This window comes from Rhea americana, unplaced genomic scaffold (genome assembly GCF_003343005.1).
Source record: "Rhea americana isolate MKP2758 unplaced genomic scaffold, rheAme1 scaffold_76, whole genome shotgun sequence".
In the NCBI taxonomy this organism is placed as follows: Eukaryota; Metazoa; Chordata; class Aves; order Rheiformes; family Rheidae; genus Rhea; species Rhea americana.
In genome coordinates this window covers 764,246-784,456 of record NW_028186934.1, presented here as the reverse complement: position 1 = coordinate 784,456, position 20,211 = coordinate 764,246, and the positions used below count along the sequence as shown (strand labels likewise).

The 20,211-nt window shown below is 41.0% G+C and overlaps 1 protein-coding gene across 1 annotated transcript in view; it reads right to left on the bottom strand.

The window, feature by feature from the left end:
* The window catches only part of SPATA16 (spermatogenesis associated 16), an 80,013-nt gene that overhangs the window by 47,018 nt on the left and 12,784 nt on the right, over positions 1-20,211 (bottom strand). Inside the window, exons 2-3 of the mRNA XM_085322286.1 lie at positions 18,580-18,725; positions 7,405-7,494 (exon numbers count right to left, since the gene is read on the bottom strand). Of these exons, the coding sequence (XP_085178412.1) occupies positions 7,405-7,494; positions 18,580-18,725 (236 nt within the window). The remainder of the gene's footprint in view (positions 1-7,404; positions 7,495-18,579; positions 18,726-20,211) is intronic.

The following is a 20,211-nucleotide window of genomic DNA, read 5'->3' as shown; positions in this document are numbered from 1 at the left end:
GTATCTCAAATGCAAAAAAAAAAAAAAAAAAAAAAAAAAAAAAAAACCTCCGAAAATGAGGAATGGAGTGCAAACTATCTAATTCTGAAGCTTTCCTTCTTGAATCTGAAGAGCTTGTCCAGGGAACAGTTAAAGAATCTAGCTGAAATAGTCACATTTTCAGGTAACTCCACAATATTATTATTCATGCCATTTCTTGCTGTGCCTGAGCATTTATCTCTTCTTCTTGTGGTTAGCCCAATACTACTTCCTCTTTCAYCTGTGCTAAATACTAAATGCTGCATCTATTTAAGCAGAACTTCAAAAGTTAGTTACACCACCACCAGAGTGTTGGTTCTACACGTACGTTGAATACATTGATCTAAATTGGAGATTGGTATAGTACTAAATATAGATCAACAGAAGAGACTGTAATGACTGAAGTAGCCATCTATTGTGAATTAGAGTCATTTTTATACTTAAAATTATAGATAGAATARAACATACACAACGCTATAATACTGTAGGATTGCATTTTTATTAAAGGTTTATGGGCATCATATATATCTTGAGAATGAAGCTCAGTTGCTTTAGACATGTCACTGGAACTCCTGAGGTAAAAGGAGCTCTGTAATGGGTGCAGAAGAGGATGTGTTGTAGCGTTAATTCCAGTTCCTGACAGTGTTTTGGGAAGAGCAGAAAACAGAAGTCTCTTAAAGAAGACATACAAACATAGCGGGGTTTCAATCCGCGGGGCAGGTGAAGCAGGGACTTGCAAGGCAGCTCCTGGAGGATTTGCTCGGCACCTTGATCCTTCAGGATGTAAGGTGTTAAATTCTAGTRTTTTTTTACTAGTAGGGCTGGAGTGGACTTCCCTAACAAAGCCAAACCCATCTGTGTGACCACAGCAAGCCTCGACCAAAAAGTGTCTTGCAATATCTGCTCCGTCTGGCCACTTGGTGGTGTAGAACAATAAGGTATATTTATACACAACTGAGGAATGCGCTACCGGTCCTGGACTCTGCCTGCCTCAGCCCATCTGCAGAAATTTGTCGGAGTGGTAATAAAAGAGTCCAAGGTGGCTTTTGCTGCGCGACGGCTGTCGGTAACAGCAGGCGCGCAGCCCAGCCCAGCCCAGCCCGCCGCAGCAGCCGCGCGTCCCGGCGCGGACGGGGCAGCTATGGGGAACGCCGTGTTTTCAGCAACGCACCGAAGCGTTACATCGGTGTCGTTACTCAACGCTTCCATGTTCTTTCACCAGTGCAAATACGGGAAAACACAAGGGCAACACCCAAGGCCGGCCGCTTAGGTCCCGTTCAGCAGCACGGAGAGGAAAGAAACGCCGGGGAAGAGGAGTATTTATTTCTCTGCAGACAGCAGAGCCTTAACTAATCACAGCCTATGCACACTAGAGTAACTTTCTCTTTTCTGCACTCCTCTGCCCCCGTTGCTGCCCAGATAAGGAGGCTGACAAGCGGCAGAAAATTACCCCTCCTCCCTATGTCAAGTGATATCACCTGGACCTGCGGTAAGTGGTACTAATAGGAGGCCTCAGCCAAGGCCATGGGTATTAGCAGTGTGCTGGCCTGCAGTGCTGAAGGGGTAAGTGTAGCTCTGTTTTTTTTTTTTTTTTTTTTTTTTAATGGGAGCTTTAATATTCCTATTTATTTTGCTTCTGATGCAGGCACCTGGGTGTCTGAGGCCTCTTGTGGTTTCTAGCTTGCTTTTTCCAGTATTCTAGTACTGAGATTGGAGATACAAAATAAACTGCTGCTCTCTTCTGTGTGACCTTTCTTATTTTCTTTGGAGACTAGAAAAGGAAGCTGGTGTTTATAACTGGAGTAAGTCAGAGGCAGTTGTTCTTAATGTAATTATTCACTTTGAAAAGTGAACAAAATAATAGCAGTTAATTTCTAAACATCTCCCATATACTCTAAGTAAAAGTAAGCTCTATGGATGTTAATGAAAATATGTGAAARCCATTGGATAGCGTGAAGAATAAACAGAACTCTAGAATACTGGGCAGGAATAAAATTATTGAAGTCAGGATTTCCTTATGGGTAGACTAGCCCCAAATGTGGGGAAAGGTGTTGTGGGAATCCCTTCTCATCTGCCTGTGCCTAAACCTAACTGCCATGGAGGACTAGCTAAAATTCCCTTTGGAGCATTGGTGAGCTTCAAATGCACTGAGAAGCTGTGGGGGAAAAACTCTTGTTCCCTGCCCAAGCTGACCTTCAAATGGGTGTTTCTGGGTCACTAACCCATTATTTCTTGCAAGGAAGATGGCACCTGTATTTAAAATAAGCTTACTTACACAGAAGGCTTTTCTCTCTTGAAAGAATCTGTCTTGTGGCTGCATGTAGGCACCAACTTTGTGCGTTGCATTGAGAGTGGCTAAAAGGTGATTTAGAAAGGTTCCTTCTTTAATGGCAACTCTCATGTAAGGAGAAAATGGAATTCCTCACAAATGAGCTGAGGAGAAAGGACTGGTGCCCCAAAATGGTGGGGGATGCTCAGGAAAAGAGGTCCCAAGGCCAGCAGGGCCCAGGATCTCTGTGCCCTGGTGCCAACCCAGCAGCAGCCTGCGCTGCTCCTGAAGGCTGTGGCAGGTCCTGAYGCCCATGCTGGTTTTGTGGTCATGCTATCAGAGAAAGGATGTGTAACTGGGATGAATTAGTTAATAATGTAATGAGACTTTCCAAAGCTGCAGTTGTTCCCAGCTAARGCTGGTACTTCTGCTCTCTCCCGTCTCCAACGCAGCTAACACGTCCTAATTAAGGACGTTGTAACTTGTTCTGTCGATATTTGTATTTTCAGTAGGGATGGGGGGAATAAGTACCGAAGGCTTGTTAAAGTCTCCGACAGGACCCTGCTGCAGTGAGCTGTTTAACGCTCGGGCGATCTAGAGCRATAAAGAATAGCGCAGAAATAACAGCGTCCAGGATGAGATGCTGCAGGGCTCAGCGATGGCTGGCGCGGTACCAGCTTCAAGGGCACCACTGGGCTCCAGCAGCCCCCAGGCTGGGAGCGTGGGCCCCTGCTGTGCTGGGACCCCCGATGGCTCAGGACACCCTGCGCAGCGGCATGTGAACAGCCCTTTGCRCTAAGGACTTTCATGGTGGTGGGAGGCCCAGGGGGAAACCTTGTGCTGGTGGGGTGTAGGGGGGGAGGGTCTGTTTCCATGATAACTGAATGGGTTGTTGTTGTCTTTTTATTTTTAATTCTCCTTTAAATGCTGCTTAGGAAAACTGAAACAATAAGGAGAGAATATCYAGACAGGATTCAAAGGCAGGTAGCACTGATCGAGGTATATGTAAAAGAGCATCAGAGCACCAGCTGGTGACTCTTTGAGCTGGTATTCTTTTTTCCTCCCTCCTCGTCTAGTATTTGTATAACTTTCCATAGAGAAACTGTTAGTTTTTTTTTTTTTGAAATAAAAAAACCTCAAATACAAACAAACCCAAGCTATTCACCTAGCACTCACACACTACAGTTTTAATTCTGAGCCTCTAGCTAAAATATGACACAGATACGGAGTTTGTTTAAAGGGCTGAGGTTTACTACTTGCTGACCCAGCTTGATATACAGCTGATGGGATYATCTAATCCTTGCTGCTCCCCTCCTTTTTTAAATAGGAATGTCAAAAAGCTGAGTCAGCCCTACTGGAGCTATTAAGAYCCCAGGACTTCTTTCTCCTTAAGGATTGCTTACCCCTACTCTGTGCATGACTGTGAGCTGTTAGTTCTGGCAGGGGGACAGACAGCCTGTTTTCCCCTATGTGTATACAGCCAGTTTCAAGCCACTACTGTTCTCGCTGGTGATAAAAGAGYTATCTTAAGCGTTTTCACAGAACATGGTGACACTGTTAATCAGCGCAGCATTTTGATTAGCAGAAAGAYGAGAGCTATATCACTTAATGATTAAAAAGAAGCAAAATCCCTCCTGTACTTTAAACTTAGTTTTCTACTAAATAGAGAATTGGGTTTTTCTACAAATCACAAGTTTTCACTTTACTACTGATTCAAGGTTTCTCAGTAGCAGCAATAGCCTAGACTATTGGAGCAAGGAAGAAAAATAGCTTTCATGCTGATCTGGTCAGACCTCCTCCTGCAGGTATGTAGCAGGCAGCTGTGGGGTCCCGGTCCATTGGGACTGAGGGCTCTGGCTCCAGGTACATCCTCACTCTGGAGCTGCCAGGCTCGCCCTTGGGGTACATGTACCCTTTCTATTGCACTGCTCCTTGGTGTGGGAGCCCACGGCTCAGCAGCCTTGTCCTTGGGCACCTGGGCTCTTATGCAGCACACAGACACACACCCTTGCCTGCGTGCATCCCTTAGGTCCTTTATCTCACCCTTCCCGAAGGGTCGGTAGYAGTCCTTATGTTTCCAGGAAAGGTGGTTTCCCCCGGGCCTCYTCCCTGAGCGTTTTCTCAGCTTCGTGACGGAAGCAAGTCCAAGACCCTTTCCTAAACTTCTATGTCTGCTTAATAAGTGATCTTTTGATCAGGTGTGATCAGGTCTCCTATGTCAGGATACTTCTAGTGACTATTATTGGAGGCTGATCTTGAGCCTTGTTCTTCCAGAAAACTCACACGTATCTCCCAGGCTAAATTTATATATAATGTGTTCATGCCCATTTGTTCAAGGGATAAGATGGTCTCTTGACTGAAATAGGTTTTCTCCCTTCTGAGGCTTAAATCTTGACTGTGTTTGTCAAGAGCAGCCTCCTAACATCAGAGATACCGATAGAGGCGAAATATATTTACTCGCTGACATCTTAGTGAAAGTGGTTGCGGCGCTCTGGAATTCATCGCTTGCGGATGCTCTGACCCCTTCAGCGGTGTTTCGAGGACTGCTTTACAATGCCAAATGGCCTTGGGCTGCACTTTACGTGGTGGCAGCCTATCACAGTGCTATCCCAAAGGAATTGCTATGCAGCTGATGAAAACCTGGAAGCGATGCGGGTATTTTGGACTTGTCGCACTACTTCAGGCATCTTGGCSTTCACGCCACTTCATATGCTTTCTCTACAGGTCCTGGGCCAGCAAGTACTAGTGAAAATTGCATGCAGAAGTGTTGGAAATGTTTAAATTGCAGTTGACCCCACTCTGCTTTAAGATAAAGTCATGAGGTAAAATTGGAACTAGAATTTATTGGAAAGAATTTGATCCAGTAATCAAATTCTTTCTGCTCAGAAAATAGAAGAATCATGGGAAACCACAGCTTGACAAGTAGTCCAACTTAAATTTGATTATCTGTACTACTTGTGCCAAGCAGTACTGTTTGCAGCCAACCTCTCCTGTTCACAGATCCATACAGTATTTTGGGTGTATTTAACAGACAATATGTAAAGTCTTAAAAAGCAGGTAGGATAGGGTAGGAAGGTGAAGGGTACTTTAAAAGTGGATGAAGATACACAGTGATCTCATTCCTCTGCATAAAGCAAGCAGGAATAAATGACAGCTCCTGCTACCAAACCAAGTTTATATTTTTGAAAGCTATAACAAAATGTCTGGGTGCTGCAGCTTGTCTGTGATGGTCAGAGTGTGTTTGTGCCCTTAATGGGGTTTGACCAAGACCAATGACTCCAATGAGATGATGAATGTGGTGCTAAGCTTGATTTAACACAATCTGCAGTAAAAGCTCTATGCAGTTGTTATAACACTGCTAAGCTGAGTCCTGCCAGAGTCGCTGGTTTTGGAACCGCTCTGGATTCAGTCTCAGAGTGTTCCTCTTTACAAAAAACATCTCATTTAAAATCATCCAGTTTCATGAAAGCTTCTGAATGTTCCAGGGGAAAAAAGGCTGACACAGTTCCTCCTGCCTGCTGATGTAGTAAACTTACTGATTGCTTATCTGCAGTGACACCAATGACTTTTTTGAAATCATATTTATGAATACCTTCTTGGTTCCTGTCTTCTCAAATATGGGCTCTTATGTACTGCTTCTTAGGAAATATTAGTTCCTGAAGGGGAGTGTGTATTTTTCTTCTCTCTCTTTCTCTCTCTCTTCCCCCCCCCCCCTTAAATCTCCAATTTAACTTTAAGGGGAGAAAAAACCCTCATTGCTTGTATCATTTCACCTCTTGGTAGGGTGCTAGTGGCTTGTGGATTTGAATGTACTGCATTCAACACCTGTCAGAATAACATTCTCCTAACACGGCTTTAAAGTGTCTGCCTGCTCGGTGGACCTCAGGTGCTGGTGATCCTGTAGGTAACAACTTCTGTCTGAATCAAAATCGCAGCAAGATTTTGGGCAGAGGAGACTGTTACCAGTGATATATAAAAGCCAACTTCTGTGATTAGGSCTGTCTGACACTTGCTTTATAAATAGAAATATATATATTTCTATTTATAATGTTGGTGAAATGGAATTCTGAAGAATCTGTCCATTCAGATTAAGCTAGGGAATTGCTCTCTCAAAAGGTGATCTGGGAAATGTCACAACGTTTCAGGGTTTTTTGAACAACACTTCTCAGTTTCTTAGTCTGAAACAGTTTTGTTTTCTGAAAAGTGAGATGCATTCTAAAAAAGTTTACAGTCAAATGAAATATTCTAGGTTTATCTGAATTCATATTTCTAAAAAAAAAAAATTTGGAAAACTGCTTTTATGATTTATTTTCCCAGTCCTGACTTATGTAGCTATAGTGGAGATGCACTGAAATTGTGTCACCAAATTTGTTGTGCAGAAGTAAGTGTTCATCCTAGGGTTTGTCGTCTGAAGTTAAGCACAGAAAATAAGAAGCCACCTTACCAATCTTCTCTACAGCTCTGCTTGGATGCTGTCTTCTTCCACCTCCTTTTCTCTTCCTTGTCTCCCCCCACCCCCAAAATACAAAATGCTTGCTGCTATTTTAATAGCTCCAGAGCTCTGCCACTTGCATCTGTCTCAAATGATGAGCAAAGTGACCTTTTCAGTCTCTTGCCTAGTTCACACTGATTGGTCTGATACTAGTTAGCTAATGATTTGTGAAATATTTCGCAGTATACCTTGTGGTCCTGAGCTGAACAGTCATCTATAAGTGCAAGTATTTCTAGTAACAATGATCTGTAAGAAGTTACCACTACATCTCACCATGCACCCTCATTCCCCCTTTCWCTTTAAGCAGTGTTAAGTTCAGTAGTAAAAACTGCTGCTGCCTGTTAAGGCTTTTGGTCTTTGGGGCACTGGGACCGGGGCCAGGGCACAGCTCTGCGCCTGACGGCTGAGTGCATTACATGCATTRGGTGAATTACAGTGGCTGATATAACTGAGATTATTCATGATAGACTGGAGCGGTTGGAGCACTACTGCATGTGAGATCATATGTGCAAAGCCAACACAAAACTCCTGCTGACTTTGAAAGCCTGGATATAGGAAGATATYCTTACTACTGACAGCTGAAAGATGTAGAGAGATGGTTAGAAATCTATCAATGCCAGAGTACCTTGCAGCTTCAGAGTATCTTTCTAAGCACCTAAACACAGCAGCTTGACGCAGGTGGTTCCGGAAATAAGCTGGATTCAGGATAATGCTCCTTGAAAAAGAAAGATGGACAAGTTCAAATTTGAAGTTCTTGCTTCAGTTACAGTTTTGTGTTAGTAGTCTTCTAATAAGATGTACACTGTATACACTCTTTCTACACAATTCAACAAATGTACCCCAAATGTAATATGAATTATTATTTTCTCTCTTGACAGCTGAGATACATGAACAARCTATTAAAATTTCTTCTGAATGCAGTTTCCTTATAGTTTCTGAAACAATACGCAGAACTACCTATTAAAAGCTGAAAACATGAATGGCAGTTTGCTTACTATTACCTAGAAAACTGTGCATCTAGATTGCTTTTTAAAGCTAATTTGGAAGGTCTTAAAATACTACTTAAGTGATTGGATCTATATGGGTGGACCTTGGCATGTTTCATAGACCCTTAATTTTAACAAATGCAATTCAGARTATAATGGACTTACAGATATCAACTTAAAGTCTTTAAAGATTTAAGGAAGGAGTATAACAAACTAAGCTGTTAGATTGGTGGATAGGCTACCTTTCTGATATAAGCAGGGGAAAGACAAGCATGACATCTCATTCTGCATCTAATTAGTTCTGCTTGWGAGATCTCCAAGTGATTTGCTTCTCTGGTCGACAGTTTCCTCGTCGTATGGAGAAAAGGTACATAAAGCGTTTTCCAGGGTACTAAGTTCCACATTTGTCATGATATAGTGTTTTTATAAAGCATTTAGTAACTTATAAGAGTTTAACACTTCATATTCTACTGCAAAGAAAACTTATCAACTGTTTTTATTTCCTTTCAGCCCTGAAAGGTTTGGGTATCGTATTAGGATTAACTACTTCTGCTCTCATGATTCCAGTCCACTAATAACCCGAAAACTAATATTTTTCATAGCCAAATCACTTAAACTTTATTAATAGTTTTGAAACGGATGTAAATACAGATGAAARCACAGAGATTATGTTAGTTCATCTATAGAAACAGATTTATACAACAGCCTCTGCTCTTTGGAAGACTATTAGCTGTCTTTGTGTTCAGCACTCGTGGACTGCGTGTCTGTGACCTTCAGAAGGAGCCTTGGGACTAACAGTTAAAACCAAGAAATATCTTCAACATGCAGACTCATGAATCAAATTCACACTTTCTCCAAAGCACATAAAAGAAGGCCTAGAGCTCTGATGGTTGTCTTCAATGGCAAGTGATTTGGTATATGAGTGGGTCAGTAGACAAGCAGCTGATGTTGAGGTCCCTATGCCTACATTGTAGGCAACTTGGGCTTTTATTTCAGGCTAGTCTGGTCCTTTGAACTGAGTGTTCTTATGTGTATTGCTCAAAACTATCCTGGAGACCAGTTGTTGGTTTGGATTCCCATGTCTTTATTAGGTGTTAATTATGTCTTGTGCACTGCTGAAGTAGACCTTGCAGGGAGTTTTCTTTGAACTTGGTCTAGCTTGTGAGTACCAAAGTCAATCTTCTGGCACTGTAAAGGTTTGTGCTGTATTAGTGGAACTGCTCTGTGTTAGGAGCTCAGCTCTGCTGAAGACCACCCTAGGATGGTGCAGGAACTAGGAACTGTCGTAAAACTATGCTTTTCCAGCCCAGTATCTGAAAAAATTCTCAGAAATAGAACTGTATTGAAACAAAACATTACCCTGCTTGAACYGTCTTCCTGGGGAGAGGATGTAGGGGAGAACAACACCCACAAATGATGATTGTGTAGCTTAATGCATTACTGGAGGAATCACAGACCTCAGTGATGGGAGGCATTGAATTAAAATMCAGCATGTAAAACAGTAATAGGCATTAAAATCTAGCTGCTGTTAATGGGGGGGACTAATCACTGTCAGTAACAAAGATAATACCAACAGCAAACAGCGCAGTTCTCAGCCAAATGTGGTCAGATCTGAAGTTCAAACAATASTGATGGCCACCAAAACTTAATGCAGCCAAAAAGAAATCATCAAAAGGTCAAATACTATCAGCATTTAATGACTTGATGAAGGCATTAGTACCTTATGTGGATGACAACTGGTACTTCTGCAAGCTATTTTACAGGAGATTATTGCTGCTGTAAACTGTAGTCAACAGYTGATAATAGTGTTATTGACTTTTTTGCTGTTATTTATTTTTTTTTCCCTCTCCCTCCGGAAGTTATTGGTTCTACCACAGTCAAACAATATCCGGGGAGGGGGGGGGGAAGGGGGAATTAAAAAAATCAATAATTCCCTGGTAGTTAGCATCACACTTTCTGTATGTCTTAGAGTGGGATGTGCTGTGATAGGTTTATAATAAATACAGGACTGTAGCAGATTTTCAAAGMTTTAATATCAATTCTTCACTTCTTGATTCCTTAGTAGTCTTAAAAAGATCAACTCCTCCATGCAATCTATAAACTCTGTACCAAAAAATATTATAGAATTTCCTAATACTTTGAACAAACATCTCCTGTCATGAGTAAACATCAGAAAGCTTCTCCTGACTACCTGTCACTCTAGTTTAATGTTGCTGGGCTCTCTGTAATCTATACCCTAGGAAAAAAAATTACTTCTCTGCACTGCTCTACCCGAAAGTAGCTGATACACTTCTAGTTTAGTAGGCTTTATGAAGAACAATGTTAACTAATGCCGTGTGCTCACTAAAACTGTTCAGTGCTGTCCCTTTGGGTTTTATGTCCACTTCTGATGCATTCCAGGCACCTTTTAGTGACAAGAAAAGACTGGAGGAATAATGGAAGCAAAGGAACGGTACGCAGAGGTTAAGAGGAAAACCCTAGCTCCAGGGAGCAATCCCTCAAACAAGAGCAGATGGAGGACCCATCTGGTGGAGCAGAAATTGGCCGCACTGTGCAAACTGAGAGCTAACCCATGCTCCAAGATCCACCTCCAGCCATGGGCAGTCTTGAAGTGGAGCTGGTTACTCCAGTAACTGAGCAGTGGGGGGATATGTGTTTCGAGATATGTGTGCCTTGAAAGAAAAGAAAGGAAGGGGAGAAAGTGGTGGGTGCACCGGCCGCAACGCAGGCGGGACRAGCTCTGTGCGTGGTGATCTGCAGCACGTGCTGAAGCAGCGTTTCCTTTGTCCTGCACATCTGCTTCTTGTGGGAGCTTCAGGTAGAGAAAGGAGTTTAGACAGAAAATGTCTGAAAATGGGTTTCTTATTTTGYACAGAGAACTTCTAATCCACAAAACTGCAAATAAAGTCACTTCATTTRAAGATTAAAACTTGTATTGTTGCCAGGTTTTGCCTCCATCTGTCAAATGACTAGGCTAAAGTTAACTTGAAATAGATTTTCTTTTATTTTTCGTCTTCAGTGTAATCCGAAACCTGTTAAAAGGCCCTGTTAAAAGCCTTTTGTAAATCATTTGGTCAGTTTTWTTCAACAGAACAGTCCTTAAGTAATACTGTATATCAGCCACTTTTTGACATTTTCATTTTTTCATCTTGACATCTTATCTTAAAAATAATAGTGTTTGTCCTATTATCTATCTTCAAAGCTGAAGAGAGGGGAGGAAGGTATCAACGCTCTCCCCATCACAGCAATCAGAGTATGTGAATCAAAAATGCATGCATTACACTGTTTTTCCCTTGTCAGTTTTTCTTTCAATCTTTCTGTCCAGTGATAAGAAAACAGGTGTAGTAAGAAACTTGGATTGCTACATAAAAACTGGCAGCCAGAAGTCATGTTGCATTTTCTCTAACATGTGCATCTTCTACTGAAGTTCTTCCCAAATGCAGCAGAGATTTAATTCTCCTAATCTGACTGATGCAAAAAGTGCCTCAGCTGCTCTTCGGCATGTCACTGCTGTTTGGCCTTTACAGGCTAAGAAAAGTCAATGAGATGATACTATATATGAAACGAGTTTTTTTTTGTTTTTGTTTTTTTGTTTTTGTTTTTTTTAAAAATAAATATACTTCACTATTAAAGCAGATGCAGTATTAGTGAGAAATACGAATTCAGGTAAATGCTATCTTGTTCCTGGAGGTAAGTATAGTTATTTCTTTACTTACAGCGACAAACTTTTTCAGTACCCAGTTGTCTAGGCTTGCTTATAATACAGCCTGGTCTTTTTGTGCAAATGTATTTTAATAGTTAGAGTCAACTATTGGAGAGGAAATAAGTGATTACTCAGAAGTAAAAATGCAGTGCCAAAGAGATAAGTGCACTGCACTGGCTGTGCAAAGAGGTGAAGCACACTGGCAGGTATGGCAGCGCACCACGCTAGCATGTCCACGCATCGCTGGTGCGGGACGACTGTACAAACGTAGTTGCTGAAGTGTTATTCACTGCAACATTAAATACCATGTCAGCGCGAGTAATGTGTCAACTAACGTTCAGCAGATGCAGCTCTAACAGCAAACTGCTGTAAACTGGTACAACGCTTTTATCTTCAGGGAGAACTGTTGATCAGTACAGCTAGAAACAGAGCTCCAGTCTACACTCAGATGAACCTGGCAAATCCTCGTTGCYGTACAGCTGCATTTAACCTCAACTTCCTTCCCCCCACCTTTGTTTCATCTGTATAGCCAGTAGCTTATTATCTGCAGTTGTAGCACTGTTTTTACATCTGTTTGACCCTATCATGATCTATTCTTAGTCCCAAGGGCTGCGTCACCAGCTGGTTTAAGAGAGTACAGCTCTACTAGATGCGGTCGAACTCCTGAACCTTACACAATCAACCTTATCGTACTTCCCGGCAATTTGTGCGTGCAGCTACGTTATGATTCTGGAAGTCTTATTTGGGAAGCATGTGGTGATCTGCTCCCTTGCAGCTAACTTCATATTCTAAACAAGGTTGGCCCTTGGTGCTGTTTTAAAGAATTAAGGGAGAGGTGTTTTTCAGAATGCAAAAAACGTGTGCTTGCTCGTCATGCATGAGTTTACCAAAGCAGCCTTTCTGAAGAGGGGAAAAAATGTTCCATTGCAAGAAGCTGTTTGAAATATTTGGTGGGGCTACTAAACACGTATGTGYAGAAGCACTTTCTTCCAGCAGGCAAGAGTGTGGTGGTTTTAATGCTGGCACGCATTATTAGCTACCGAGAAGTCTGTGGTGAGGACAGCCATGTGGAGGAATGCACGAGGGAACTGGAGCTCTTCCAAGCTTGGTTTCAATCTCTGAGTAGGCAAACTGCAGAGGTTCTCCAGGGACCAACAGGGTCCAAAGGTTTTCTGTCACACTGTTGCCTAGCTGTGACTCCGTGCCMATCCAGCCCTGCACTTGGGGACTTTTCTCCTGTGTTAGCTCTTTGGTTGCCAAGAGAAGTAGTATCCTTTCCTCCAGGGAGTCTTCCCGACCTGGCTGCTCTCTTTTGGAGAAGTGACATGGAAAATTAGGTAATGCCTGCTCTGTAAAGAGAGGTGGGGGGGAAGCTGGAAGGTGAGCGGTCCAGGACTAATCAGTAGACGTAACTACACTAGTACCCATACCAAAGACTACTTGTTGACAAAAATGTGGCAGAGAGCAGAGTTGTGTTTCCTTGTGGTAATCTGATAATTCACTAGGAATTCCTTCTAATCAAAGACACAAAGACAAGTTAGTTGTCCTCCTTCACTGTAAGAGGATTTGACCCTTGATTCACCTCAGTTTGGGAGCAATGTTTTGTCTGTTGCTGTTGGTTTGGTTTATTGGTGACAACTGACTTGTCTTYATGCACTGCAGCTTCAAAAAACAAAGTGCAGTTAGGGCATGTGCAAGAGAAGACTTTCACTGCACAGAAGAAACCATCTCCTGAAGCTTTCATAGCGAAATACGCAGAATGGGAGGAAATGAGGGTACGTACRCACCCCTTTACTCTGCTAATAAAATGAAATATAATTGCCATGCTAGAAGATTTTGCAGCAGCAATTTGCTTTGAATTGCAAGCATGAGAAATATGCTACATAGGTCTCAATTCCTCAGCTGCGAAGGAGGAGAAAAAAGAATGTTCTCCTGTCCTGAATGAAAAGATATTTAGGAAGATCTTGTTTCAAAGCTCCCAAAATGTCTTAATATACATGGAGAAATTCTGCATTCCCCATCTTGTTTGCATGATGTACTGCCAGCTGATTCTCCAGCTATGCAGCTATCAGTTTCTTGACCACTAAATTTTACTGATATCTTTAGGACTATGATCTATGCATCTCAGCCACTATAAAAGTTTGATATTGACAGTTTCCTCTTCCTAAGAGGAAATTTGTGTGTTCCAGGGAAGTCGTCTTTTTATAAGATTCTCTTGCATTGGATCCTGCTAAACGCTATCTTGATAAATATTTTTGTAATATTAGCAYCATCAAAGTCAAAGGGAATATAGCCTTTGACTTCAGTGGAGAAAGACTTGGCTTGTAAGATAGGAAAATTGTCACAGATATGCTGACCTGGAAATAACATGCAATTCAGAGCTGAGAATCAGAGAATTCGAGAAAATGCTTCTCATTAAAAAATAATAAATTGAAGTACAGAGAAATATTCAAAATGCTGCATAGAAAGAAATTATTTTTAAAAGTACCTCTGGTTTATATTATCCAGAAGATCTCAATGGAATAGCTTTGTATTAATAATATCTCATCTATTATGTATATTGCAATATGCCTAACACAACTGCTGAAGTAATTAGATTACACTAATTCTTCTCTTTTCTTTTTTGAGGAGGTGAGGTGATTAGGAGGGTGGTTCAGAGGGAAGTGTACCTTACATTACAGCCATTCTTTTGCTTTTTCTGCTTTTGTCCAAAATTCTGTTCTCATCTTGAGATTCAGGCTTTTCTTTCTCCTTTTAAATGTCCACCTATGACTGTGTATCATTGCATCGTTGCGTATTTTTTGATTATGTACTACTTCACTAGAATTGCATTGTTGAACTTCAGTATAGTTCTATTTTAAAGGTGCAGAGAAAGGAAATCAGGGAACGAACAGATAGCTGAATACTGGATCTTTAGTCTGAAAGCACTGAATTAATTTGGATTAGAGTCCTGATTTGCCCTACCTGTAATTCACTAATGAGATGCCTGTGTATGACAGATATTGCATAAAGCTTCATCATTGCTTATTATTTTAAACCTTCTGTAAGTGTTAAAAAGTCACTGGGAAAAATGCAGAGGATTTAGAGTTRAATCTGTAAGGCTTCAGCTGTTTTAGGGTTTTTTCTGCTGTGTCTCCATAAGAGATTCCCTCTGTTAAGCCATTTCTAAAGCAATCTTGTACTACTTAACAGAGGTGCTATTTTCTACTTCATGTGTCTCCCTATAAATTGTGCAGGAGGCATTACAGAGAGCCCTGCCTTCCCCTGAACACACAAAAAGGCATAGCAGAAGAAGCTTTACAGATTTATTACATTCTCTATGCATTGCCTTTCTGGCAGGGAGGGACAGAATTAGCTGAGGGAGATGCCCGCAGAGCCTGAAAGGACACCGGAAAATCTTTGCTAACCCCTGAAGACTGCAGAACAGCTCAGCTCAGCAGCTCTCCTGATAGACTTGGTAATCAACATATTTTTCAGGCATTACTTTGCAGTATGCTTCTCTAACATTACCTCTATGTCCGATTCCTCTTCCTCCCTTGGCCCTTATGTGTATAATTTTCTGTGCAGTTTTGCTGGAAGGAGAGGAAAGCCYGGTGCCGCTCTGGGAGGCGGGAGGTGGTGAACCTCCTTCCAGGTGTCACCTCCCAACATACCTCATACCAGCAGTAGTGGGCTTCCTATCAATGAGATGCTACTTTTCACCCATGTAGTAGGTAGTTACGTTCTCCTGCTGAGATTTCAGGACTTAAAAGGGGCTGAGAAATACAGCACTAAACTGATAGGAGACCTATGTCCTTCTAGACTGGCWGGATCTGCTAAGCAGCACACCTTAAAGTTGCTTGAATGCTGCAAACTGTCTATGTCTAGGTAGCTGAGTAAAGCCACTTGTCTGTCATTCTTCACCTCTTGTGCGTCGTGAGGACCATAGTAACGGAGGAAGCAGTGCAGTGGGGAAAAATGCCTTTCCAATAGTAAGGTTCTGAGTTATCTTCCCACATGCAAACGGCAAGTCACACAGTGTTAGTGCAGATTAATCTTGGCTTACTTGGAGTCAAAAGCAATATAAGCAAAGAAACTGTAAAGGGGTATAGAATCTCACTGAGAGTCAAGTATATCATATTGTGAAAGATCCTCCATCTTCAGTTATCATGGAGCTCAACATCGCTCTCTCCAATTTTAACAAAATTGAATCTTAACAGTTGCAGAGCTGTGTGCATGATGCACTGCGGGTTGTTTTTCCACATGTGACTGCTGCTTTGTGGATTTCTCTTTTGGGCCTGACCTTCTAAAGAACATACTTAATTGAGACTGCTCTGCTGAAATACTATGTTCTGCTTCAAGATTACTTTAATTTGGGGTAAAAATTCAACTGTTGACATTAGGTTGAGCGACATAAGGCCTAAGTACTATTCTGAGGTTTCTTAGTCAGTTCTTGACTTCTCAGACCTTCACTGTTTTGCCATCTGCTATAATTGAAAATTGCCTTCTGCAACCAAAGGGAAAATCTAATTTCTCAGCAAGCCATATGGGGTTATTAAGATCATTATACCCTGGTATGTCATAATGCCTGGGCCAAGAGGACCAGAGGGCATGTAAATATTGTGATTCATTTTATAGCTTCAGACTGCAGTTAGGAGTTATTTTGATGTCTATCTTATGATGAAAAGTGGTGGCCAAGTAGGTTACTGCAGATGTTGTTGTTTGGCTAGATCAACCTACGACACATTTATTCAGGGCTGTGATGGATGAGAAATGTTTTTAATAGTGTTTGATCACAAAGGATACATCTTTCATATCAGCCTGACAAGTGATCAGAACTAGTCAGTGTCCTCAATTTTATCAGTGATGCTAAAGGCAGCCTCAAATCTTGGTATTCTTGAGAAACCAGAGAATACAATTTCCAGTCTTCAAGAGGACCTAGACTGGATCTAGAGCTGATGATAGAAAATGTCCTTCCTTTCCTTTGTTAAGAATGGGAAACCTGTTCCCCTGCAGATGCCTATTCTTGAACACTTTTAAAACCTAGCTGTGGGGATTTTTCTCTAGTTGTGATACTTCACAAGATTCCTTCCAAGAAAAAGATACTTATATATTTGATACAACTATGTAAAAGTATAGTAAAGTTAATTTTTTTTTCCTTTTGTTAATAAGGCTTCAAAGATGAATGCAGGACCTATGAAATTAAAGAATAGTCTAGTAAATGCAAATAAATGCAGAAATGAATATTTTAATTTTGATTCATGATTAATGCCAAAGGATTACCAGCAAACCATGACAATGTGGTGATGACATAAAAACTCAATACGAATGAAAATTTTGTGTGTACTGGTTAGCTGATGGCAATAAGATAGATTAAGAGATCGGAGTAACTTATGTATCTGTTTTGAAAAATATAGGTGCTGATTATATTTCAGGTTTTGTCTCTATTAATTGCATCTCYGAATATTTTTCTAATGGTATGCATTACTTGCAAAATGCATAAAATATACATTTTACAATGTGATGATCTTGGCCAGAAGGTTTATTCATATTCTGCATGTTATTAGATGAATTACATTGAGAACAGGCATTATTTACTGCTGCTTTTCTTTGGGGTATGCAACTAAAGGGGTTAAAGAATAAATTGATACATGTCAGAAAGAAGACAGGAGAATTTTTTCCTCTTTAGGTTTTCCAGTGATCCTAATCTGACTGCATTTGCTTTCTCTGTAGGTCATGATTTCTGTTTTAAGAGAGTTGAAACCAAAGAGGGTCTGCATAGGCTTTAGTTTCCATAGCACTGAGCTAACTATRCACCTATTTTGAAATCAATATMATTTAAAGGAGATAAAGAGAAATCTTTCTCATTCTAATTGTATTTATACTGTCTAAATAGCTTCCTTTTTATTTTAGCATTCTTGGAAATAACAGTTGGATCATTACCATTTTTCCAAAAGCYGGAGTCCAGTCAGACTTCAGATATTTTTTCCTAACCTGGTCTTTCAGAAGCCATGAAAACTTGGTTGTTTTTAGTTTGAGACTCCCACCTCCTGTGCTTTGGATGTGCTCCAAACTAATGTTCTCCAAACTAGAGGGCATTCAGGCCATAAAACCAGAATGGTACCTGGAACTAGTCTGAAGGATGGGCCCCCACAATGYGTGCTGGTCCATGGACGCATAGCTTTACGAAGAAAAAGCCCTTAGAGCGGAGGGAGGTCGGCAGGGACAGGAGACGACAATCTCRTTACAGAGTCTGGACTCTGACTTCTCCATGACTTGGTTTGCCTGTAACCAGATAAACCTCCTGCCATGATGGCATCACATTTCTATAGCCATGCATTACTCTCCACCACTGTCCCCTGCACATTGGGCGTAAGATATGCTTATTTTTTTGGTGTGACCGTTCTTTTGTGGTTACATTCGTTTGACGTGATTTTATGGAAAAACCTCCAGCCAGCACTAATTGCAGTTTCCCTTCTAATACATTAATACAAAGGGAAAAATAGAGATGTCAGTAATGAAGCGTTGTCTGCGGGGAAGTACGTGCTTAACACAAAATGCCATTATACCCAAATGCTAGTTAAAGGCAACACAAGCCCAGCAASATCTGAGCTCCTTTGCATATGGTGAAGGTGAAATTCCCATTGACTTTCAAGTTCTGCTTATGGCTGCTTTGTGCGTTGGTGGTCTTTGTGATATGGATCACAACCGAGCTCATGAAGGAATTATCTAACTGAAAATAATTTGAAGCCATCCCATACTGAATCAACTGTTGAAAAAGAGTTAAAGATCAAGAGCACATGATGTCATTGCTGTCACATGAGACCAGGTATATTTATATTCATCTAGCTTCAATCTTAAGAATGCCCTGAAGTAGCTACATGACTCACCCACATATCCTCACCTACTGCATGATCAGAGCAGTAAATGTATATACAGCAGCTGTGGCTTAATGTCTCAAATTTTGAGAATTAGTTTGTCCTAAGCATCAGTGCTGTGTGTAAGTGGTGGGTTATTGATTCCTCTTTTCTCGTTATTAGACTTACTCTTCCTGCACAAAATGTATTTATAGTCTTTGTTTAATTTTTTGATTAAAGTCTTAGCAGAGTATCTAATCAATATTTATTTTTACCTGTGTGAATGATTCAGAGCAAGATCAGGCTTCCTCATTTTTAAGTAGCAGACTGCAAGCTTTGTCTCAATAAAACTGGCAATACTGGAAATATCATGCGGAGATGAATCAAAGGGCTTGCCCATAGCAGCACCTTTACTGCAAAGCTTTATAAGAAACAGAAAAATTATTTACTAATGTTATAATACACATTTTGCTAGATAGAAGTCCGTTTTCTTTCGTCAGTTATAAAAAGCATTTCTAAGTAAAATATACCCTGATTTCACCTACAGTTACCACTACAACAGCAATCAATACAAATACATGTGAATATAACATAAAATGAATATCCCTTATGGAAAGTACTGCACWGTGGAAAAAGACATTGCAAGAGAGCAGATAGTAAGCTAAGAACTTAAATGCTGCTAGGAAAGACATTGTATTTTTCTCCATTTCCAAAAATAAAGACTCAATTCCAAGCTGCCAGGATCAGTGTGTATCTTGAGATCAAGGTCCGAGGAAGAGCAGTCTTAGATGGCTATTTATATATTTTGGCACAGCCAGTAGGTGAACTCTGCCTTAGGATACTACCTTTATCCTGCAGTTAGAAAAGCAGAGAGAAACCGTGTGAGGAAATCCAAGAGAAACGCTCACCCTCGTTCACTGTGAGGGCTTGTTCTGCAGAAAACCTCTGTAGAAAGTAACCTGAATGGAATGAACCACCTTTCCCATCCTCCAAAACCACAGAGAACWTAATAGATGTATTTTCTGCATTAAAAAAGTGTTTCTTCCTGTTGGACAGATAAAGCACCTGCTTTTCATCACAGTATCAGAAATTCACTGGCTAGTTTATGGTGTGCATCGTTAGAATTGGCTAATCCCCATCTCCTTAAGTTTTCAGAGAGCCCTCAGTGCTGTTAGACCTAGAATACCTGACAGGATTGCCTTGGGTCTGACCCAGCGGGTTAGTCCTCAAATCCTTATGCTGTGACAGGTGACTTGATTTTGTAATGCTAGTAATAATTAGCTTTTACTTTGTAAGAAAACTCTTCTGTAAACCACGTATACATTAAGTCCAAAAGTCTTCACTGCAAATCAACTTTAAGTGAAGATTCCTGCTTAAGATGAGTATTTATCTAGCTGTATGCTTAAACTCTGAGATGGTGCTGAGGACCATCACCGTGTGGTTCACAGCATGGCTCACAAGTTCACCCTGTGGGGATGAACTCGACCTCTACTTTAAATGGAGTATAACCAAGGAAATCTCACTGCAGTCAGGTTTTGCCAGGCACTAGATCTTTAAAATAGAAAGAGGAGGATTTGCCTTGCTTGTCTAGCTCTTCGCCACTAACACCAGTTCCCTGTTACTACTTGGTTACAATGCAGCGGTTGATCTTTGAGGTGCAATGTCCTGTCAGCAGCCTGAGATTGTTTTGAAAAAGTGAATCTGTTAAGAAAGCAGCTCTTCTGTATACACCTCTTTCTTCCTATGCACACTCAGTTACCTACAAAGCTAGCCTCATCTTTAACATTTTGTGCGTTGGTTAGAGATCAGCTCAATTCTTTGCAGGCCACAAGAGTCATTCAGTGGTGTCCCGCTAGTTCAGGTGTGATAAATCTCTTCTCTTTCTCCTCCCTTCTTTGCTAAGAGGA